Source organism: Anolis sagrei, chromosome 7, assembly GCF_037176765.1.
Source record: "Anolis sagrei isolate rAnoSag1 chromosome 7, rAnoSag1.mat, whole genome shotgun sequence".
NCBI lineage: Eukaryota > Metazoa > Chordata > Lepidosauria > Squamata > Dactyloidae > Anolis > Anolis sagrei.
The window spans coordinates 24,813,102-24,837,216 of record NC_090027.1 but is presented as its reverse complement, the minus strand read 5'-3'; the positions used below and the strand labels follow the sequence as shown (position 1 = coordinate 24,837,216).

The window sequence follows — 24,115 nt, the reverse complement described above, 5'->3', positions numbered from 1 at the left end:
AGCGGAAATGGTCAACATTTTCTAATGTTACACCATTAAGCTGTATCTCTGGCATTGGAAAAGGGTTGGCTGGTGACTGCTGGAACAGCACTTTGGTTTTCTCGATGTTCAATGACAGGCCGAGCTTCTCATATGCTTCTGCGAAGGTGTTTAGAGTGGCTTGTAGATCTTCTTCTGAATGCGCACAGACGACGTTGTCATCAGCATACTGGAGTTCTATAACAAATGTTGTGACCTGGGTTTTGGCTTTCAGTCTGCTGAGGTTAAACAGCTTGCCATCTGTCCGATAGATGATTTCCACTCCGGTGGGAAGCTCCCCATCAACAAGGTGAAGTATCATAACAATGAAGATGTAAAATAAGGTTGGGGCAATAACATATCCCCATTTGATGCCTGATTCCACCTTAAATGGATCACTTTGGGAGCCATTGCTATCCAAGACTGTTGCCATCATGTCATCATGGAGAAGCCGCAGGATGTTCACAAATCTGTTTGGGCAACCGATTTTTTGGAAGATGGTCCAGAGAGCACTGCAATTCACTGTGTCAAATGCCTTTGCAAGGTCAATGAATGCCATGTACAGAGGTCGATTTTGTTCCCTGCATTTCCCTCCCTTTTCTAAAACATTACACATGCTATTAAAACACAATTGTCATTTCCTAATTGGTTCTACCATTAAAATGTGGGGAAAGTTTATTAAACTGGAAACACTTTGTCTTTGTGGGAAGGATATCTTGTTATAGCACATTTATTATGTTATTATTATATTATATACTTATAGTTCAATAATTATAGTATCTTACCTTATGTAACATGTTTTTGTTCCTGGGTTATCAGTGCCATTTCCTAACAGGTCCTGTCATAAAAACATAGGAAACATTTATTAAACTGCAGATTTTTTTGTTTTTGTGGGGGGACAGCCTGCACCACATATTATTATTATTATTATTATTATTATTATTATTATTAATTTCATCACAGATCCATAGAAGGGAGGAGGAGGACGGTGCCTGTCCCGGCAGAAGAATGAGTGAGGAAACCATCCCAGAGGAGGTCTCCCCTTCCTTGCCCTCCCAGAGCCAGAACTGCGACCGCTTCTCCGAAGATGACCCCGAGTTCCTCCGCCTGCGCAACACAGCCGCCGGTCTTCGCCAGGACTTCAACCTGATGGAGCAGAAAAAGAGGGTTACCATGATCCTGCAAAGCCCCGTGAGTTGGCCCCATCCATCCAGTGCTATGGTTCAGGGACCTGTTGTTTGGAGAAGGCCAAGACCCCGTAGGACTCAGCCATGGCAGTGAAAACAGCACTGAACCGCCCGCCTTCCACAGCTTATAAAACGCATGGGCAGGCTGTTAGGAATTGTGGGAGCTGGAGTCCAAAACACCTGGATAGTCGAAGTTTGCCAATGCCTGTTTTAGATGCACCCAGAGGCAAAGGAACCATCCAAGGTCCCGAAGTATGTTTTCAGGCATTAAAGGCCAGCACCTTGGAGAGCTCCTTCAAAACCTGGGTTGGATTCACTTTCCTCCTCAAATGGGAATCAACCATAGCATCTGTTTCTTAACCTACTACTTATTTCTTTCCTTCCTTCATTCCTTCCTTTCTTCTTTCTTTCCTTCTTTCCTTCTTTCTTTCCCTGCTTCCTTCCTTTTTTCATAGAATCATAGAATTGGAAGAGAACTTGTGGGCCATCCACTCCAGTAAAGTACTGTTCACAAGGCTGTTGTCTCCCTTCTCCATTGGACTTAGTTTAAAGTGAGCCTAATGAGGTTTGTGAGTCTGTGAGCAAAAGGGTGTTTACCTACTTGTGTGAGGTGCACCCCATCCCTTGCCAATAGACCATCCTCCTGGAAAAGCAGGCCTTGGTCAAGGAAGCCAAAGCGTTCCTCCTGACATCATTTTCTAAGCCAGTTATTGACCTGTACTATTTTTCTGGCCCTTGTAGGGCCGTGTCTTACAACTGGGAGGAGGGATGAAAAGACCACCTGTACATTACACTGTTTTACCTTTGTTCTCAGAGCTGAAAAATCATTTATGAAGAATTTAGCCTCACCTCCCAAACAAACCTAGTCCAGTGGTTCTCAGTCTGGGGTCCCCAGATGTTTTTGGCCTATAACTCCCAGAAATCCCAGCCAGTTTACCAGCTGTTAGGATTTCTGGGAGTTGAAGGCCAAAAACATCTGGGGACCCCAGGTTCAGAACCACTGAGCTAGTCTTTAACACACACTCAGATTTCTAATGCACTCTAAGACAAGGTTTACCTGAAGCAAAGGGAGTAAAAATGGCTTCTTGCTTCCTCAACTTCTATGGGAACTCAGCTGCCATTTGAGCTCAGACCTTGGCTTCTATAGGTTAAACAGGAAGCAAATACTCACTCCCAGATAGCTTCAAAGAACAGGGAACAATTAAGTCACTAATTGCTGACCTGAAATTGTCAATCATTGCTGACGGAAGAATTTAGCCTTGCCTCCCAAACAAAACAAACACTCAGAGCAGCTAGTCTTAAACACACATTCAGATTTCTAATGCACTCTAAGACAAGCTTTAACTGAAGCAAAGGGAGCAAAGATAGCTTCTTGCTTCCCCAAATTTTGTGGGAACTCAATTTCTTTTTCCTTCCTTCTTTCCTTCTTTCCTTTTTTTCTTCCCTCCTTCCTTTCCTTTTTCTTCTTTTTGCCTTCCTTCTTTCCTTCCTTTTTCCTTCTTTCCTTCCTTTCTTTTTTTTTCTTCCTTCTTTCCCTCTTTCTTTTCTTTTTTCCTTTTCCCTTCCTTCCTTCCTTCCATCCATCCATCCATCCTGTACAATAAAACTGTGGTGTCCTACTAGAAATGGGAAGGCCAGATGAAAAATACTGAAAAACCAGGGAAAAGTTTTCTTTCCTATTTTTTTTCCAAAGCCATTTTTTCTGTTTTTTTTTTAAAAGTGAATAGAAGCAAAACAAATTCCCAAAATCTTTCATTATGGCCTTCATGTTATATAGATATACTGTTTCTTATTGGAAAAGAACGTATTCTACACACTTTTCAATTTTTCTAGGAAAAAAATGGCTTTGGAAAAAAACAGGAAAAAACCTCTTTCCTAATTTTTCAGATCCCCCCCCCCCCAACTTTTCTGTTTTTCTCCAGGACTTTTCTAGTCCTAACAGAATAATTCCCAGGAATCCCTCCAAAGTTCTCAACCAAAGGGCCAAAGGTGTGCAACTAAGAGTGCAACTTAGAATGTGGCAAAACAGGTTCTTTATTTTGTAATCCTACATGTATAATGTGATTGGGGATGGCCTTTAATTTCTTTGCAAGATGCACGATGTAGAATAACAACAAAATTATTCTATTCTATCTACATTATAGAAGTAACACAGTTTGACACCACTTGGAAAGCCCTGGCTCAGTGCTAGGGAAGCACGTGAGTTGCAGTTTTGTGTGGTTTTTAGCTTTAATCTGCCAAAGAGTTCCAACTACAATTTTTGGGAACCCATAGCCTTGAGCCAGGGGAGTAATTCAAGTGGCGTCGAACTACATGAATTCCATGTCTAGCTAAGGAAAGCTGGGCTTGGCAATCCCTTGAATCATTCAGGATGTCTTCGATGTGTTCTCAGTCTTTCAGGGAGGAGCTGGAGAGCCTCATCCAAGAGCAGACGAAGAAAGGCAACAACTCCAACATCTGGGCCCTGCGGCAGATTGCGGACTTCATGGCCAGCACCTCCCCCTCTGTCTTCCCCACATCACCCTTGAGTGAGTCCCCATCTCTTCTCACGCAGACACATTTGCACTCCCAATAGGATGTCTTTAAGGATGTTGCGGGAGGGGCATGCTGGCTTGCAGGATACCCAGAGCACCTATCCTAATGGCGCAGAGGATGCATTTGCTGCAGCATCCTGGAAGTTGTAGTTTTACAAGGTTTAGCCTTCTCTGACCAAGCATACAACAAAATGCAACTTCCAGGGATCCATAGCATTGGGCCATGGCGGATAAAGTGGTGCCAAACTGCATCCATTCTTGTATATAGATTCACCTTGTATTTGTCATCGTCTGCTAGTAGGCACGAGGTCCCATCATACTGAACCGTTGTAGCACTTTGAGACTGCTTCAGCTGTCATGGCAACCTCCACTGAAATCCTGGGATTTGCGGCTTAGGTTGAGTTACCTTTGGGTTCGAGAAAAGTGGGATAGAAATATCATAAATAAATACATAAATAAATAAATATGTTGGTGTAAAAATAAGGTTTTAGGGGTGATGATAGAGTCCAGGCATGTGCACACTTCAGCCATTTGCACTCTCATTGTGCAATGCAAGGGGGTCCTGGGAGTTGTGGTTTTATGGGGCCTGGAACACCAAACTACAGATCCCAGGACTCTATGGCAGGTAGAAATTGTGCCATTCTGCATTAACTCTACAGTGTCATAAGGCCTGGGAACCTCCTTTGACCCCTTGAGTTGCCCAATATGCCCCTTGGTGCAGGGCTGGACAGGATGGATTCTGGACTGGTTTCCCAGCGTTTTCCAAGGAGTGAGAGAAGCAAAAGGACAGGACGTCCTCCTTGCTTTTCCAGAGCAAAGCACAACCCAGTAAGCTTCTCCAGAAATCACTCTGGGTATAAATAGCTCATTCCAAAAATATAACACTGGAGATTAAGGTGTCCAATGTTTTGTGTTCCCACTAATGGTTTTCTAAATCTGCTGGCAAAATATCATTGGTGGTGCTGCTTCTGTGAAACAGGGAATGGGCTGCCTGGTTTTAGAACTACGTTTTTGTTTTCATTCTTCTTGCAAATTTCAGACCAATGAGTGAAGCTGGTGTTTTTGCTCATGGGCAAACTTTGGTCCTCTCTCCAGATACTTTGGACTTCAGCTCCCACCATTCCCAACAGCCTCTGGCCCTTTCCTTTCCCCCCTCAGCCGCTTAAGTGGAAGGGGAAAGGGAGAAAAGGAAGGGGCCTGAGGCTGTTAGGCATGGTGGGAGTTGAAGTCCAAAACACCTGGAGGGCCGAAGTTTGCCCATGCCTGGCCTAGATGCATTCTGCTATGTGCAATGTCTCTCTCTCTCACTAACAAATGTGCATTGCTCACCTAGAATCCCTTGATTTGACTCAGAAAACATCCAGTCATGAAAAAAGGATTTTTGTAAGATACATATGTAGCTCAGCAACAGGATAATAGTATAAAAGTAAAGACCTGATTGTTTGTGCAGGCGTTCGAGTAGTTAGTGCAATGATTGGTAATGACATAGGAATGGAACAATGGATGACGGATTTGGATCGTGTTTTTAGTGATGAGATGTTATGGAATGGTTATTATAGTAATTGTGTACTAACTGTGTATTAGATAGGTTGTTAATTGTTTTTACTGATGCATTGAATTTTGCTGTTTCCTATGTGCTGTGAACCGCTGTGAGTCACCTTCGGGCTGAGAACAGCGGTATAGAAGTAAAGTAAATAAATAAATAAATATCCTAGAGAGCTACAGTTTCAGAAGAGCACAGTTCAATGGCATCAAAATTTGGTTGGAAGAAAGCAAACCAACTCTGAGCATGGATTGGGTGCTATGGGGAAAGGCATCATGGGTTTGCACAAAGGGACAATCAAAAGTCTCCGAAGCCATTCCTTCTCCACACTTCTCCCGGCTCCTCTCCTTCTCCAGAGCTTCTCGGTTCTCTCTATTCCAAAACAATCCTCCTTTCCAGAGCAATTCTCCTGCTGCACTTCCCCTCATCGTGACCTTCCTTCTCCTTGAGAAAACCTTTTTTCCCGCTGTGCATGGCAACCCTATCCTCCTCACCTTCTTTCTTTAACTTCCTCAAACTTCATCCTTACGGAATCCACACTTGTAAAATCTTATTCTCCTCCAGACCTCTCCACGGTGACGCCCGTCAATGACCTGCACGCTGTGGACTCTGCGGCCCTGGCCAAAGGAGAACGGCTCATGCGCTGCAAGCTGGCCAGCGTCTACCGGCTGCTGGACCTTTATGGCTGGGCCCAGTTCAGCAGCACTTCCGTCACGGTGAGCAACCCCCTCTGTTGCCCCTTTGCCAGCATGCAATAAAACCCAAAATGTAGGTGCAGCCATTGTCCTGCTGTTGCTCTTCTCTGTTTTTATTGGCATTTTCCACAACGTACATTGAGTAGTGGAAGCGAGTCTTGCTCTCCTGGTGCATAGAAATTAGGAGCTCTCCTGGTGCATAGAAATTTTGCTTCCTCTCTCCCCCCCCCCCCCCCCCCCGCTCTCCTGGCGCATCATTTCTATGTGCCGGGAGAGCTCTAGCAAGACTGGAATGGAGGCCAGGTAAGATTTCATCACTTTAAAAAGGCGTTAGGGGCTTTGCAGGAGGGAGGGGGTGGGACTCCCATAGTTTTCTGGACTAATTTAGGCCGGAATATTGTGGGAATGCTGTCTGGACTGCAGTACTGGGTTTATCCCACACCTTCCAAGAAAGGTGCAGAATAAACCCATTATCCAATTAATTTGGCACAAACCAGGGTTTTCCTGGTTCGTGGCAAATTAATTTGGGATTGCCCAGAATGTCATCTGGACAGCCCCCTTTTTATTGTGGAAGTTTCCGCAATAAAGGGGCGGTCTAGATCCTCCCTGAGGGGCCTTCCACACAGCCCTGTATCCCAGAATATCAAGGCAGGAAATTCCACATTATCGGAATGTGGATTCAGATAACCCAGTTCAAAGCAGGGATTTTCTGGGATTTTCTGCCTTGATATTCTGGGATAAATGGCTGTGTGAAAGGGCCCCCAGTTTCTCTTCTACGAGGGATATTACCACATTAACCACCTTAAGCACATATTTAACATAGATGTGTATCAGTTTTCCAATTCTTAGCCATCAGGTTTAAAATAACATTCTAGGTCTGTTTAACCACCTTGAGCTCTTTAACTACATTATTTAATATATATACGTATCAGTGTTCTAGTTTTCAGTCACCAAATTTAAGCTAACATTCTGCTTTAACATTTTTTGTTCCTGTTGCTCTTTATTTATTTATTTATTTACAGATTTTATATTCTGCCCTTCTCACCCCGCAGGGGACTCAGGGCGGATTACAGTGGACACATATAAGGCAAACATTCAATGCCAATTTTTGACATACAAACATATACAGACATAGACAGAGGCTATTTAACTTTTTCTGGCCACCAGGGGAGCTGTCGCTTTCATCGTCCATCTGCAATGCTGATGAAGCACTTCCGCATTCCCCTCATGCTTCCCCGCTGGAATGCTTTGCTGGAGTCTTCTTTATGGCCTCATAAATCAGTTAATTTAGCCTCCCCACACTTTAAGGTGGTACCTTATTTTCCTACTTGACAGATGCAACTGTCTTTCGGTTTGCAAAGGTCGACAACAGGCTATACACAATTGGTTGGAAACCCACTCCAACCCGGGCTGGCTTCGAACTCATGACCTTTTTGGTCAGAGTGATCTTAATGCAGCTGACACTCAGCCAGCTGCACCACAATCTTCTCCAATCTCTCCCAGTCCCTGATTTGCAATGAGCCTTTTGCTCCTTCCTTCTGCAAAGGTCATGCCGGAACTCTGTCAACAGGAGGCTCCATCCACAGGGACCTTATTAAGAGTTGATGATGTGGCACCCAAACATTTCCTGGTCTTCATGCCTTGTGGGGGGAAAGGGCCCTGGTACACATGGGACAAAAGCATCGTTCACCTTTTCTTTCTCTCCTTCCTTCCTTCCTTCCTTCCTTCCTTCCTAGTTGCGTGTTAGCAAAGAGCAGGACCATTTCCTGACTTGTCCTGTGGGCCTTGCGTGCCATGAAGTGACCGCTTCCAGCTTGGTGAGTGCTCAAAATTCTTTTAACTTCATTTAACTCCTTTTTCAAAACCCGGGGCCCTTCCACACAGCCCTATATCCCAGAATATCAAGGCAGGAAATCCCACATTATCTGAGTGTGGTCTCAGGGCCTGTCCACACAGCCATACATCCCAGAATATCAAGGCAGAAAATCCCACAATATCAGAGTTATCCAAATTCATGCTCTGATAATGTGAGACTTTCTGCCTTTATATTCTGGGATATAGGGCTGTGTGGAAGGGCCCCGGAGCCAGGCCCATAGCCAGGATTTCGATTCGGGGTTCGGGGGGGCTAAGTTTTTTTCAGGGGGGGTTCGGGGGGGCTGAGTTTTGGGGGGGGCTGAGTCTGAGTGAAAGAGGGTCTACCCTAGCAAACCTTTTGTATCATTACCCCAATACCCCCATGCATATGGGATATATTGAGTATGGTGATCAGATCATGATATGAATAAACATAACAGCTTAAATAATGCACCAGTAAGGCCTTTTCGCGAACCACCATGAGAATTTCGGGGGGAGGGGGCTGAAGCCCCTCAAGCCCCCCCCCCCCCCCCCGGCCTGGCTACATGCCTGCCTGGAGCATGCAATGTATCCTTTCCTAAGGCACTGCCAATGACAATGCTGGCAGTAACAACCAAGTGTCACCTCATTAAGATGTCCCATAATCAATGATCACAAGAGGGTCAGCAGACCCAACCGGGACATACTACTTCTGTCCATTTCCCTGCATTGATCATCCACTAAGTATCAAATGCTGTCCCTGCCCTACAACCAGGCCTGGAAACCAGACTGAAATTCATCCAGAAACCCTTAAACATGGAAGGCCACCATACCCTCCAATACCCTGTGAAGCCCCCCTTATCTACTTGGACTTTGCCATGTCCATTGTCTACCTGCTTCTTGCCCTGCAGATCAAGGTGAACATCCTGGGGGAAGTGGTGGAGCAAGGCAGCACAAGCTTCCCGGTGGATGCACCAGGCTTCAACCTCCACGCTGCCATCTACGCTGCCAGACCAGACGTCCGGTGCATCGCCCACCTCCACACTCCGGCCACCATGGCAGTGAGTACGGCCGGGCACCCTGCTTGCAGGACAAAAGCAACAGAGAGCCTGATGTATGGGATGGGAGGAGGAGAAGGAGCCCAAGAGGGAGGTGGAAGGGTTGAGGCTGGACACTGGGATGTGAATGTTTACATATTTAGAATCATGGAGTCATAGATCTGGAAGGGATCCCATGGGCCATCTAGTCCAATCCCCTTCTTTCTGCAATGCAGGAAAAGCACTATCAAAGCACCCCCAAACAGATGGCCATTATTTATAACTATAGAACCCTAGAGTTGGAAAGGACCACATGGGTCATCTAGTCCAAACCCATTTTATTTTGCAAGAAAGGCACAAAAAAACCCTAGACAGATGGCCACCCAGCCTCTGATTATTATTATTATTATTATTATTATTATTATTATTATTATTGAATGTTAGAGTTGGAAGTGATCTCTAAAGGCCATCTAGTCCAACCCCCTCCTGTTTTCATGCAGGGAAAGCACAATCAAAGCACTCCTGACAGATGGCTATCCAACCTCTGTTTCAAAGCCTTCAAGGAAGGAGCTTCCACCAGACTCTTATGGTCAGAAAGTTATTCCCAATGTTTAAGAGGAATCTCCTTCCCTGTCATTTGAATCCATGGCTCCATTGAGTCCCAGTCTCCAGGGCAGCAGAAAGAAAGCTTGCTCTGTCCTCCTTATGACATCCTTCCACATATTTTACGTATATACCTACATTGTGCAGGAACGGATCTTTTCCATGGCTTCCTTCCTATTTATTTACAGTCCACTCACCCTGTTTGCTGGGGTTAGGGGCACAGGACTCTACAAAGGTGAAAGGGTGCAAATGAAACAAATACTTCCCTATGAACCTCTAGATCAGTGTTTCTCAACCTGGGGGTCAGGACCCCTGAGGGGGTCGCGAGGGAGTTGTCTGTTGGTCATGGGGTTCTGTGTGGGAAGTTTGGCCCAATTCTATCATGGGTGGGGTTCAGAATACTCTTTAATTGTAGGTGGACTATACATCCCAGCGTCTACAACTCACAAATATCAAAATCTATTTCCCCCAAACTTCACTAGTGTCCACATTTGAGCATATTGAGTATTCGTGTCAAGTTTGATCCAAATCCATCATTGTTTGAGTCCACAGTGCTCTCTGGATGTAGGTGAACTACAACTCCCAAACTACTAACTCCCAAACTCACATATGTCAAGGTCTATTTTCCCCCCAAACTCCACCAGTGTTTACATTTGGGCATATTGGGTATTTGTGCCAAGTTTGGTCCAAATCCATCATTGTTTGAGTCCAAAGTGCTCTCTGGATGTAGGTGAACTACAACTCCCAACTACAATGCCCACCAAACCCTTCCAATATTTTCTGTTGGTCATGGGAGTTCTGTGTGCCAAGTTTGGTTCAATTCCATTGTCGGTGGAGTTCAGAATGCTCTTTGATTGTAGGTGAACTATAAATCCCAGCAACTACAACTCCCAAGTGACAAAATCAATCCTTCCCAACCCCACCAGTACTCAAATGTGGGTATATCGAATATTTGTGCCAAATTTGGTCCAGTGAATGAAAATACATCCTGCATATCGAATATTTAGATTACAATTCATAACAGTGGCCAAATTACAGTTATGAAGTAGCAACATAAATTTTTTATGGTTGGGTCACCACAACCTGAGAAACCGTATTAAGGGGTCACAGCATTAGGAAGGTTGAGAAATACTGTTCTAGATTGTCCAGCATGACTTTATGGCAAATGTCCTCCAAAATGTGACCATAGAATTGCACTGGAGGACCTGGGCTGGCTCGACATAGTAAACCCAATGCGATTTGACCCCCTTTATATGCCATGGCTCAATGCTTTGGGATGCTGGGATCTGCAGTTTGGTGAGACACCAGTGTTGTTTGGCAGAGAAGGCGAAAGAACTTGCAAAACAGCAGCTCCCATTTCCCCATAGCATTGAGTCATGGCAGCTCAAGTGCAAGACATCCAAAGTGTTGGTGCAGCCTTTGGCCACCACACATTCCTGACAGAAAGACGGGCCAAGGCACTGACCAACCTCTGCTGCTCCCTTTCCAGGTGTCGGCTATGAAGCAAGGCCTCCTGCTGATTTCCCATGATGCCCTGCTGGCCGGAGAGATGGTCTCCATTGACTTCAATGGCGAGATGGAGGATGAAGCGGACCGAGTGGAACTGCAGAAGCGCCTTGGACCCACCTGCAAGGTCAGCATGCCTCACTCTTGGACCAGGATACATCTGCACAGAAGAGCATTATTGGTCATTGTGCTATTTCACAACACAATTACACGCCTTCCCCAGCACACATCACAAAACAACACACCCATCCCTCTGCACTCCCACCACCACTGCTCAGCCTCCAATGCTACATCAATGTGAAGCCATTGAGTTACAGCTCTAGGGTAAAAGCTGTCTCTCAGTCTGTTTGTTCTTGTCTTAGTGCCAGATCCTGCATTCCTTACAGATCTGGCACACTTTCTGAAAAGAAAAGGGACTTCTTTTGTAGAACCTTTTCATTGTTGTTGTTCTTGATTGCTTGACAACCTGTCATTCAGCTCAGACTTTCTGAAGCTCCATCAATTCCGAAACAGATGTTGTTTTTCTTCCTTAAAGTAAGGAATCGTTGTTTCTGACTTCCCGAGCTTAAAGAGTAATTGTCTCTGACTTTGTCAACATGTGTTGTTTACACCAGGTCAGTTATGCCAGTTCAGTTCAGTTTTCTGAAATGGGCACCACAATTCAAGAGAGATATTGACAAGCTGGAATGTGTCCAGAGGAGGGCCACTAAAATGATCAAGGGTCTGGAGAACAAGTCCTATGAGGAGTGGGTTAAGGAGCTGGGCATGTTTAGCCTGAAGAAGAGAAGGCTGAGAGGAGATATGATAGCCATGTATAAATATGTGAGAGGAAGCCACAGGGAGGGGGGAGCAAGCTTGTTTTCTGCTTCCCTGGAGACTAGGACACAGAACAATGGCTTAAAACTACAAGAAAGGAGATTCCATTTGAACATGAGGAAGAACTTCCTGACTGTGAGAGCCGTTCAGCAGTGGAACTCTCTACCCCGGAGTGTGGTGGAGGCTCCTTCTTTGGAAGCTTTTAAACAGAGGCTGGATGGCCATCTGTCAGGGGTGATTTGAATGCAATATTCCTGCTTCTTGGCAGGGGGTTGGACTGGATGGCCCATGAGGTCTCTTCCAACTCTTTGATTCTATGATTCTATGATTCTCTTTCCTAAGTTAATCCAACCTTCACCTCCTTCATCATGCCATTTTAAGGTTTCAGCAGGCTGGTGTCTTCAGCTTTGGCAAGCTTTAATAGGCCCTTAGACAGACCCTAATCATACAATTTCATTCAATCCACTCATCACAAAATAGCATTGACTTTGCAGTGTAGATGCCCACCCCCCAGCTGCTCTTTAGGCGCAGTGGCACCTGAGGCGTAGCTCTCTAAGCTGGACATGAGGCCACAATTTGGGACCTCCTCGAAGCAACATGAGAAGGACTTAACCTGGAGGCAGATCCGAGCATTTCCTTCTTCCAATGGCTGTTTCTTGCTGGCAGGTCTTAGTGATGCGGAACCATGGCATCGTGGCCCTTGGAGACACTGTGGAGGAGGCCTTCTACAAGATCTTCCACCTGCAGGCTGCCTGTGAAGTCCAGGTGAGACACAACAGAAGGAGAAAGGAGAATCTGTCTTGCATACGAGTGACATAAATATATGGATTTATGGGTATGATATGTATGGAGCCAGTATGGCATAGGGGTTGGAGAATAGAGTTTGATTTCCCAATTGGCCATGGAAACCCACTTGGCCAAGTCATGCTCTTTCAGCCACAGAAAACCTTAGGACAGTGATGGGCAACCTTTTGAGCTTGGTGTGTCAAAATTTGACAAAAACCTGACCATAACTTGGGTGGGGTGTCAACTTCAAGAAAAAATAAACGTAATTTTGAAATATTTATAGTTTAAATAAAAAAAATGTATATTCCATGCTGAGTTATGGAGTGAACAATGCTCAAACATGCAGATGTTACATTTGTAGAGCCTTTTACAAATATAAGGATGGAATTAGATTGGCTCTTATAAGGTGTACTTCTCTGTATGCGGCCACATGTGGCCGCGTGTCATCAAAAATAGCCATGTGTGTCAGTGCTGACACGCGTGTCATAGGTTCACTATCACGGCCTTAGGATTCCCATGAGTTGGAGACAACATAGGCAGACAGCAAGTATCTATGCATTCATCTATAAGTTATCCATATATCTATAGATCTGTGTATATATGCAAACATCTGTCCTCTATTTAATTATCTCATCTATCTATCTATCTATCTATCTATCTATCATATATCTATCTATCATATATCTATCTATCTAATACATTCATCTGTCAATCATCCATTTATCTCTATCCTATCTTATTCTATCCTATCTATTAATCTATCTATCTCTCCATCTATACATGTATCTATTTATTTATCAATCTATCTAATTTATATTTACCCATACATTCATCTGCCCACCATCTATCTATCTCTATCTCTGTCCTATCCATCCATCCATCCATCTATTCATCTGTCTTCTATCTCTCCCTATCTATACAGTCATCTATCAGTCATATCTATCTGTTTGTCATCTACCTAATTATGCATTCATGTCTATGTATTTGTCTATCTATATGTGCTCTCTCTCTATACATTCATCTATCATGTCATACCTCTCTGCATTCACCTGTCCATTATCTATCTCAGGGGTCCTCAAACTAAGGCCTGGGGGGCCGGATCTATCTCAGGGGTCTTCAAACTAAGGCCTGGGGGCACCAAAATACTGTTGGCTTACCGTTGAAAATTACCTAGAGCTGCCTCTGCATGGATATCATATCTATCATCTTTCTCTCTCTCTCTCTGTATTCATCTGTCCATCATCTATCACTCTAGCTATCTCTCTTTCTTTCTTTCTTTCTTTATTTATTTATTTATTTTCTGTCCCTCTCTCTCATTCCCCCACTCAAAGCGGTTGCCTTTGCCCACTTCCAGGTCCCACGGCCAGCCTCTCCTATGCCATTGTCCTCCCTTCTGGACATCACCCTACTTCTTCAGCTGGAAATAACTAGGTCAGGCACTTGCTACCAGGTCTAGCGCAAGGGTGCCCCCTGAAGGCAAAGGGCTGCAACAACCAGCTCAAGGCCAGGCAGGAAGGTAGTAATAGTAATAGTATTTACTCCAGTGTAATGCTCCCCTTTTTGAGCTAAAGGACCTTGCCAAAATTGAGGTGTGCATTACATTTGCATCATAAGGTCCTCTTAGTGCTGAGCCAAAGCCAAAAGGGAAGCCGCTTCAGGAGCTCCTCTATGAGGGACCTCCAGGGATGGCCCCAGGTAATTTTCAGTGGTAAGCAAACAGAATTTTGCCCCCCCCCCCAACCAATCATTGAAAAATTATATATATATACACACACACACTCCTTTGAGGCATGAAGAGGGCCTCAGCGGTGGCAGCTTCCTCCTCCGCTGTTCCGCACTCCTTCCTCGCCAGACTGTGCGCCAAGCTTGGAAGCCCAGCCTGGCGAGGAAGGGAAACTTTGAGGCATGGAGCAATGGAGAGGCAAGGAGGAGGCCGCTGCCAAAGAAGGCTTCGGCAGCTTCCCTCTCAGCCCTCCACTGCTCTGTACGCCTTCCTCGCCAGGCTGGGCGCCAGGCTTGGGAGCCCAGCCTGGCGAGGAAGGCATGCTCCCTGCATGAGTCCTCTTTTCCCAAGCGCCCGGCAATACTGGTGCGCATCCCTCTCCTGGCGTTAGGAAGTGCGCGGAGAAGGAGGGAGGATGCAGGGTGCCCATGGCATTGAGTCAATGGAATTAAAAGAGAGGGGAGATCCCCAGGGGCGGCTCCAGGTGGTACGCAAATTACACTTTTGCATAGAACGCACGTCTCGGGGGGATGGCGTGCATCCCTCTCCTGGTGTTAGGAAGTGCACGGGGAAGGGGGGGGGGGTGCAGGGCTCACACTTCCTAACGCCGGGAGAGGGATGCACGCCGTCCCCCCGAGACGTGCGCTCTATGCAAAAGTGTAATTTGCGTACCGCCTTGAGCTTCCCCTGGGGACCTCCCCTCTCTTTTAATTCCATTGACTCAATGCCATGGGCTCCTGGGATTTGTAGTTTGATGAGGCATCCGCATACTTTGGCGGAGAAAGCTCAAGGCCTTCCAAAGCTGCATCCCCCAAGTCTCCACAGCATTGAAACCAGGCAATTAAAGTGCATTATTTCTGCAGCATAGATGCACCCCAAGATTTTCCATTACATTGCTGAAAGTTTTGGTGTTCTAACACAATTATCGGTATTTATAACCAAGGAATTCTAAGCAAGCAGCAACTGCAATGACCAAATGACAAAGAGTGCACTTTTTGCCATTACACATTATATTCAGCAGCAAATCTATATATATATCTCTCTTTTTGGTTTCAGGGATTTCCAAACTGAGGTGCGCAGTGTAGGACTGTACACAGTCCATTTTTGAAAATGGGTTCTGGGTGGTTTGGGGGATTTGTCTGGCGAATGCATGAAAACAAGCCAGGTGGGGGGCTACCGAAGCCTTTGCCAGAACAGACAACAGCAACCAGAACTTTTTGGCAAATGGGGGCTAACAATGGGGATCAATGGGGCTGAGCGAGCAGCACTCTACACAAGGCGGAGGTCATGGCGTGTGCATAGGGCAGCCGCATTAATCAAAAAAGCTGTGTATCCTCCTTTGCTTTCTTCCTCAGCAGGGTCCTCCATCCCATCTTGAAGGCAAATGGGAACTTGCTTTCCCACTAGCACTTTGTGTGGTACAAGCATTGAAGGAGCCTTGTGCTTCCTCCCAGGGAGTTGAGGTTTTTCTCTCTGTGTGGGTCTCACTTTCTTTCTCAGCCAATCACTCCTGGCTCTAGTCATTCTCCTTGCCTTCTTGTGGCATGCAAATTCCCAGAAACCCCTCTTCTGGTTTTTTTTTTTAAAAAAAGAATGTTGTGTTAAAAACTTTAAAAAATTCCAAAAAAAATTCGTGCATTGGCGAAATGTTCTGAAACTTGGCAGGTTTGCAGGAGTAAATGTGGCCTACAAGTGAGGTGAGTTTCATTCTGACAGGTCTAAAAATGACAGAGAAATGAACCTCTAAAGCAGTGGTTCTCAACCTTCCTAATGCCGTGACCACTTAACACAGTTCCTCATGTTGTGCTGACCCCCACCACAACATTATTTGTGTTGCTACTTCATAACTATAATTTTGCTACTGTTTTGAATCGTAATGTAAATATCTGATATGTAGGATGTATTTTCCTTCATTGAACCAAATTTGGACAAATACCCAATATGCCCCAATTTGAATACTGGTGGGATTGGCGGGGGGATTGATTTTGTTATTTGGAAGTTGTAGTTGCTGGGATTTATAGTTCACCTACACTCAAAGAGCATTCTGAACTCCACCGGCAATGGAACGGAATCAAATTTGGCACACAGAACTGCACACTGAAAATATTGGAAGGGTTTGGTGGGTATTGACCTTTTGTTTCTGAGTTGTAGGTGAACTACAACTCCGGAGAGCAACAATGATCCAGAGAGCAACAATGATGGATCTGAACCAAACTTGGCACAAATACTCAGTATGCCCAAATGTGAACACTGGTGGAGTTTGGGGAAAATAGACCTTGACATTTGGAGTTGTAGTTGCTGGGATTTATAGTTCACCTACAATCAAAGAGCATTCGGACACCAACGATAGAATTGGACCAAACTTCCCACACAGAACCCCCATGACCAACAGAAAATACTGTGATTTCTGAGACCCCTTTGACACCCCCTCACGACCTACCTAGGGGTCCTGACCCCCAGTTTGAGAATCACTGCTCTAAAGTTTCCACGTTGGGGCCAATGGACCAAAATAGAAACCTGTCCTTAATTTGGGGATTTCCCTAAAAACAGGAAGTGGGGGGGGGGGGGGTGGCACCAGATGCTGAAAATCACACTGGCTTCTGCCAAATTGCACACCGCTCTTGCGCATTAGATTTGATGGAGCATTAAACTTGAGTAGTAGTAGTAGTAGTAGTAAGTGCAGGAGGAGAATGATACCTGACTCCCTCCCCCTAGATTGCAGCCTTGTCCAGCGGGGCGGAGAGCCTCATCATCCTGGAGCGGGAGAAGCACCGCCCACACGAAGTGGGCTCCGTCCAGTGGGCAGGAAGCACCTTCGGACCCATGCGGAAGAGCCGCCTTGGGGAGCATGAGTTCGAGGCTCTGATGCGGATGCTGGACAACCTCGTAAGTGGCCCTTCTGCTGCAAAGGGTAAACCGAGCACCAACTGGGATCCCAAGGCTTGCAAACAGTTGTGCAGCTTAGAATCATAGCATCTCAAAACTGGCGGGGATCCCAGGGGCCATCCACTCCATCCCCACTCTTCCAAGCAGGAAGAGATGCAGCCAAAGCCCTCCCAACAGACAGCCATCCAGCCTTTGCTTAACAACCTCCAGAGAAAGAAGGAGTCTCCACCACCTTTGCAAACTTGCACAAGGAAGCCTGCAAATAATAACATTTTTTAAAATTTCTTACCCACTTCTCCTCGTGGCTCGAGGTGAGTTGCGGCATAATTCAAACACATAAGCATGGTAAAAATGCCACAAATACACATCAAAAGGTATTTCTATAAAAGATACATATTAAAATGTATTTCTATAAAATATATATTAAAATACCCCTCCTTCATAAGTTCTTGTTTCTTAGCTGCTGGTCAGGTGCCTCCATGCATAGGATGAAATCCAAGTTCAGTCAAGCCATCCTATGCACTGAGGATGGAAAAAAAATAAGAATTAGAAAATTATTGTTGTTGTTGTTGTTGTTAGGCAGAGGCTGGATGGCCATTTGTTGAGGGGGACTTTGATGGCAGAAGGGGGCTGAATTAGATGGCCCTTGGGGTTTCCTCCAACTATTATTATTATTAATAATAATAATAATAATAATAATGTTAATATTGAGGTTAAATGGCCATCTGTCGGGAGGGCTTTGATTGTGCTTTTCCTGCCTGAGGGTTGAACTAGATGGCCCATGCAGTATATTCCAAATTTTATGTTATCATTATCATTATTAAAGCTGTATGACGAGCTGTTAGGAGGGTTTTGATGTTGCTTTTTCTGCATGAAGCTAGAAGGGGGTTGGACTGGTTGGCTGATGCAGTCTCTTCCAACTCTGTTATTATTATTATTATTATTATTATTATTTGAAACACAACAAGTCGAGTCCACAGCAGACACTCTGCTGGCTGTTGAATTGGATCACACGTTGGACACTTCCCAAGTGTCTAGGACTTGGGAATTTGGTCGTGGCAAAATGTATCGGCGAATAATGCGTGCAGATCCCAGTAAGGTGGTCTTCTGCAGCTGGCAGATGGTTATTATTATTATTATTATTATTATTATTAAGCAGAGGCTGGATGGCCATTTGTTTTTTGGGGGTTTTTTGGCCATTTGTTGAGTGGGACTTTGATGGTGCTTTCCCTGCATGAAGACAGAAGGGGACGGGACTAGATGGCCCTTGGGGATTTCTTCCAACTATTATTATTATTAATAATAATAATAATAATAATAATAATATTAATATTGAGGTTGGATGGCCATCTGTTGGGAGGGCTTTGATGGTGCTTTTCCTGTCTGACAGAAGGGGGTTGAACTCGATGGCCCATGCAGGCTATTCCAAATCTTATATTATCATTATTATTATTATTGAGGCAGGATGGCCATCTGTCGGGAGGGCTTTGACTGTGCTTTTCCTGCATGGAGGCAGAAGGGGGTTGGACTAGATGGCCTTTGGGGTCCTTTCCACCTCTATCATTATCATTATCATTATCATTATCATTATTGAGGCTGGATGGCCATCTGTCAGGTAGCTTTAATGGTGCTTTCCCTGCATGAAGGAAGAAGGGGGTTGACTAGATAGCCCTTGGGGGTCCCTTCCAGCTCTAAGAGTCTATGAGCCTGTGCTGCCGGATGGCCCTGAATGCAGAATCTGTGGCAGCGCCGCCTCTGTCCCGCCAGGGCTTCCGGACGGGCTACGCCTATCGGCATCCATTTGTCCAGGAGAAGGCCAGGCACCGGAGCGAGGTGGAGATCCCAGCCACGGTGACGGCCTTCCTCTTTGAGGACGATGAGGCAGTGGCAGCAGGGACCCAATTCTCGGCCCTGCGGCAACATGCCCAGAAGCAGCAGAAGGAGAAGACCCGCTGGCTCAACACTCCCAACACCTACCTGCGGGTCAACAAAGAGAGCAGCCAGCACACCAAGACCACTGTGAGTAGGCTGCCCAGAAGAGGAGCACCTCTCTCCTGGTAGACACTTGCATCATCACCACCACCACCACCATCAAGGTTACTTTATGTACTCGAGTCTCATGTTCACCGTTTCGGGGCTAAATGAGCATTAGATCTGCATCATACAATGATCTTAGAGCTGAGCCAAAGCAAAAGGAGCTCCTCTTTGAGGGACTTCATCTCTCATTTCATGGCCCAATGCTATGCCATGCTGTGATTTGAGGTTTGGTGAGGCATCAGCCTTCTTTGGCATCTTCCATGATCCCGAACGACAGCCCCCATCATTCCATAGCATTGAGTCAGACCAGTTAAAGTGCATTCATTCTGCAGCAGAGATGCACCTCAAGGTTTTCCTTTCCGTTGCTGGACGTTTTGGCGCTTTAAGAACGAACCCTAAGCTAGCAGGAACTGTAATGCACACCTTTTGGGGGCAAAGAGGGCACTTTTGGCTTTTTGCGCATGACACTCCCCAGCAAAAACTTCCCAAAGTAGGGCACATTTCTCCTTTCCAAACCTGGACTTGTTCTTCCTAGAAAGGCCTTTCTGCTCCCCAAACTTCTGCTCTGAGTCCCCTTCGGGGTGGGAAGGGTGGCATATAAATGCCGTAAATAAATAAATAAATAAACAAACTTGACTTCATTGACATTTGTTTTATGTTCTAAGCTATTTCAGGGCAAAGGTTTATGTGGAAAGTTGGAATATAAGTGAAGATGATACTGGATAATAATCGGATGTTCTTTTCCAGTGGATGAAAGCGGATGAAGTGGAGAAGTCCAGCAGCGGGACGCCGATCCGGATTGAGAACCCAAACCAATTTGTGCCTCTCTACACAGACCCACAGGAAGTTCTGGAAATGAGGAACAAGGTATGGGCTTGCCTCCTTGCCCATTGAGTGCAGCCTCGAAAGCTATCGGGGGAACATATATGATGGAAACTCCTGAAATGCTGGGAATTGTGTTGAGGCTTTTACCCCTGCTTATGCTTTGCAGATCCGAGAGCAAAACCGCCAGGAAGTGAAGTCCGCCGGTCCCCAATCGCAGCTGCTTGCCAGCGTCATCGCCGAGAAAAGCCGGAGCCCAGTACTTTCATTATATTCCTAATGGGAAAAATGATAGATAGATGTGAGGAATCTGGAGGAATAAGCGCCTTAGCACTGTGCAATAATGGGAAGTTAATGGGTCCAGAGATGGGAACAAAAAATTTGGTCGTGGCAATCAAATACATTCCCAATAAGGTTCCAATTAAATTATTATTATTATTATTATTATTATTATTATTATTATTCATAAATACATACATAGGGTTGTTGTAGGTTTTTCCGGGCTATATGGCCATGTTCTAGAGGCCTTTTCTCCTGACGTTTCGCCTGCATCTATGGCAAGCATCCTCAGAGGTAGTAAGGTCTGATGGAAGTAGGAAAATGGGTTTATATATCTGTGGAATGACCAGGGTGGGACAAAGGACTTTTGTCTGCTGCAGTTAGGTGTGAATGTTTCAACTGACCACCTTGATTAGCATTTAATGGCTTGGAAGTGCCTGGGGGAATCTTTTGTTGAGAGTGATTTGATGTCCTTTCTGTTGAAATTGTTCATATGCTTGTAGATTTCAGTGGCTTCTCTGTGTAGTCTGGAAAGGAGGAAACCATGAAAATGAACAAAATCTGGCTACCAGTATTAAAAAAAACTCAAAAATTACAACAGCAAAACAATAGAGAGTAAACAATCAGACACTTCAAATCACCTCTCAACAAAAGATGCCTGTCCTGTTCTTCCACTGCAGTCAATGGATGGCCTCCTGTCTGACGGAGGGGCAAGAGGAGAGACCCAGGAGGATGCACCACTCGAACCCGAGCCCCCGAACCCCTTCAGCCAGCTCACCGACCAGGAATTGGAGGAATACAAGAAGGAAGTGGAGAGAAAGAAGCTGGGCATTGATGGTAAGCCAGCATCCTTGTAGCTGGACATTTTGCTGCTAAGGACTAGAAACATGCCAGAATGGAAGCGTCACTATCGATATCCTGCTATATAAGGGCTCAAAGTTTGGGAATCCTGGGAGTTGTAGTTTTGCAAGGTCTTTTGCCTTCTCTGTTAATTGCACTTACCAAGTTCCACATAGCATTGAGCTGTGGCATCTCAACGGGGTGCCAAACTGCATTAGTCCTACAGTGTAGCTGCACCAGTTGATAGTAATGGGGTGCAGGGTGGAAGAGGCCAGTCGCCAGAGAGATTTCCCAATAAAAATATGCTTCAGAAACGAAGTGTGTGCAATTGAATAAACTTTCCCCATATTGTAATGATAGAACCAAATCACATTGATAACCCAGGAACAATAAGCGTGTTACAGAATGTTATAATGGATTGGAAGAGGGGAGTGAGGGCCAACAACAACAACATAAGCAACCCTAGGGATGCATGCCCTTCTGACTTTCTTTTCCCCCAAACCTAATGTTCTGTTCCTGCTTCCTTCCTTCCAGGTGAGAAGGACACCAGCCTCGAGGAAGACCCGCTGTCGGCCGCCGGGGAACGGAGCCCCTCCAAGGCCAGGAGCCCCCCAACGTCTCCCTCCAAGCCTCTGGAAGGTAAGGCCCGGCCTTTTGGCAAGGCTTCCTGCAATTCACACTTTCCATACAACTCCATCGGCCACACTAGGCTTCATCAGGCTTGCCCACGGAAGATGAATAGAGTGGGATTTATGGGGGAACAGCACTCAATAGAGTCCCAGATTGGACTCTGGAACTGATGGCTGTAGCATGGAGTGGGGCCAATGTATATGTGGCTTCAAAATCAGAAAATGAATCAGTCCATGGATTCACATTGCAAGAGGTGCATATCAGGAGAGAGAGAGAGAGAGATTGTTAGTGGTGGTTAAAGCACTGGATGATGACTCTGGGCCCTGGGTTCGAATCTCTCCTCAGCCGTGGACACCCACTGAGGAAGCACCAGGCGAGTCGCACTTTCTCAGTCTGAGGTAAAGGCAAAGCTAAACTGTAGCCCCATATTTCTTCAAAGAGATTTTGCCTTTATAGGAAGCAGAAAGAATGGCTCGAGGGCATCTACACTGCAGCATGAATGCAGTTTGACACCCCTTAAGCTGCCCCAGCTCAGTGCTGTGGAATCCTGAGAGTTGCAATTCGCAATCTTTAGCAGAGAAGGCGAAAGACCTTGGAAAACTACAACTCCCACAATGGCATAGCAGTGAACCATGGCAGTTCAAATGGTGCCAAACTGCATTCATTCTATCATGTAGCTGCACATCTCTGAAAACTTGTACAATGCTGAGGAATCCTCGGAGTTGCCGTTTGGCAAGGTCTGGAGCCTTCTCTACACAAGGAACAGGTGCTTGTCCAAACCAGGAATCCGAAGATCCCATAGCATTGAGCCAGAGCCATTAAAGGGGTGTCCAATCGCATTGATAGCAAAAAGCCCTCAGGTTCAGTTGTTGTTGTTGTTATCTTGTATTGTATTGTATTGTATTGTATTGTATTGTATTGTATTGTATTGTATTGTATTGCATTGCATTGCATTTATCCCCCGCTTTATCTCTCCCAGAGGAGACTCACAGTGGCTATGCATATCTATTATTATGATTATTATATTTATACCCCACTTTATCTCCCCTGGAGGGGACTGAAAGTGGCTTGATATAAAAACATCAGCATACAATTTAAAATATATCAATGTGTAAGGGGGCTTGCAGTTGTCCCAACTAGACGCTCTCCCTTGGACTGCAGTCTCCATCACCCACAGGCAGAATGCCCAATAGCTATGCAAAGTGCACATGATGGATCCAGGACGGCGAGTGATGGAGGCCAGCTCTCATGTCCACTGGGGCACAGCAGGGTGGCAGGCCTATCCATCCCTTTCCCACCAGCAGGATCCATTGGCATTAACACTGAAGCTCATTATATGGTTGGTGTAGATTCACATCATTTATTTACAGCTTTTATATGAAAATGCAGTTAAACTGCATTATCATCTAGAAATGTAGATGGCGTCCTTGTCACAATTCAGAGATCACTCATAGGAGAGGAGCGAAAACACCCGTATGCCATGCCCTGATTGATAAGGGAAGAGACTTCTGTGAATCTCAGGCATAATATGTCAGGACTGAGGGATGTTTATTATCTCTATGTACTCCCTATGCTATTTATTCAGTATGTAGAGATTGTAAATAAGAAACGGATGATGATGAGGGTGATCATAGAATCATAGAGTTGGAAGAGACCTCGGGGGCCATTCAATCCAACCCCCTGCCAAGAAGCAGGAAAATTGCATTCAAAGCACCCCCGACAGATGGCCATCCAGCCTCTGTTTAAAAGCCTCCAAACAAGGAGCCTCCACCACACTCCGGGGCAGACTTCCACTGCTGAACAGCTTTCACAGTCAGGAAATTCTTCTTAATGTTCAGATGGAATCTTCTTTCTTGTAGTTTGAAGCCATTGCTCCGCGCCCTAGTCTCCAAGAAAGCAGGAAAATAGCTTGCTCCCTCCTCCCTGTGGCTTCCTCTCACATATTTATACATGGCTATAATATCTCCTCTCAGCCTTTTCTTCTTCAGGCTAAACATGCTCAGCTCTTTAAGCTGCTCCTCATAGGGCTTGTTCTCCAGACCCTTGATCATTTTAGTCGCCCTCCTTCGGACACACCTCGGAGAGATGGAGCAGTATATAAATAAAGATTATTATTATTATTATTATTATTATTATTATTATTATCTTGTCAACATCTCTCTTCAATTGTGGTGTCCAGAATTGGACACAGTATTCCAGGTGTGGTCTAACCAAGGCAGAATAAAGGAGTAGCATTACTTCCCTGGATCTAGATACTATGCTCCTATTGATGCAGGCCAAAATCCCATTGGCTTTTTCTGCCGCTGCATCACATTGTTGGCTCATGTTTAACTTCTTGTC

At 45.4% G+C, this 24,115-nt stretch overlaps 1 protein-coding gene across 1 annotated transcript in view; it reads left to right on the top strand.

The window, feature by feature from the left end:
• Positions 1–24,115, top strand: part of ADD2 (adducin 2) — an 86,876-nt gene that overhangs the window by 52,605 nt on the left and 10,156 nt on the right. Inside the window, exons 2-14 of the mRNA XM_060786942.2 lie at positions 982–1,209; positions 3,598–3,733; positions 5,847–5,998; positions 7,714–7,794; positions 8,722–8,871; positions 10,940–11,083; positions 12,439–12,537; positions 16,997–17,167; positions 18,935–19,186; positions 19,952–20,071; positions 20,196–20,285; positions 20,986–21,142; positions 21,680–21,784. Of these exons, the coding sequence (XP_060642925.2) occupies positions 1,027–1,209; positions 3,598–3,733; positions 5,847–5,998; positions 7,714–7,794; positions 8,722–8,871; positions 10,940–11,083; positions 12,439–12,537; positions 16,997–17,167; positions 18,935–19,186; positions 19,952–20,071; positions 20,196–20,285; positions 20,986–21,142; positions 21,680–21,784 (1,840 nt within the window). The 5' untranslated portion in view covers positions 982–1,026. The remainder of the gene's footprint in view (positions 1–981; positions 1,210–3,597; positions 3,734–5,846; positions 5,999–7,713; positions 7,795–8,721; positions 8,872–10,939; positions 11,084–12,438; positions 12,538–16,996; positions 17,168–18,934; positions 19,187–19,951; positions 20,072–20,195; positions 20,286–20,985; positions 21,143–21,679; positions 21,785–24,115) is intronic.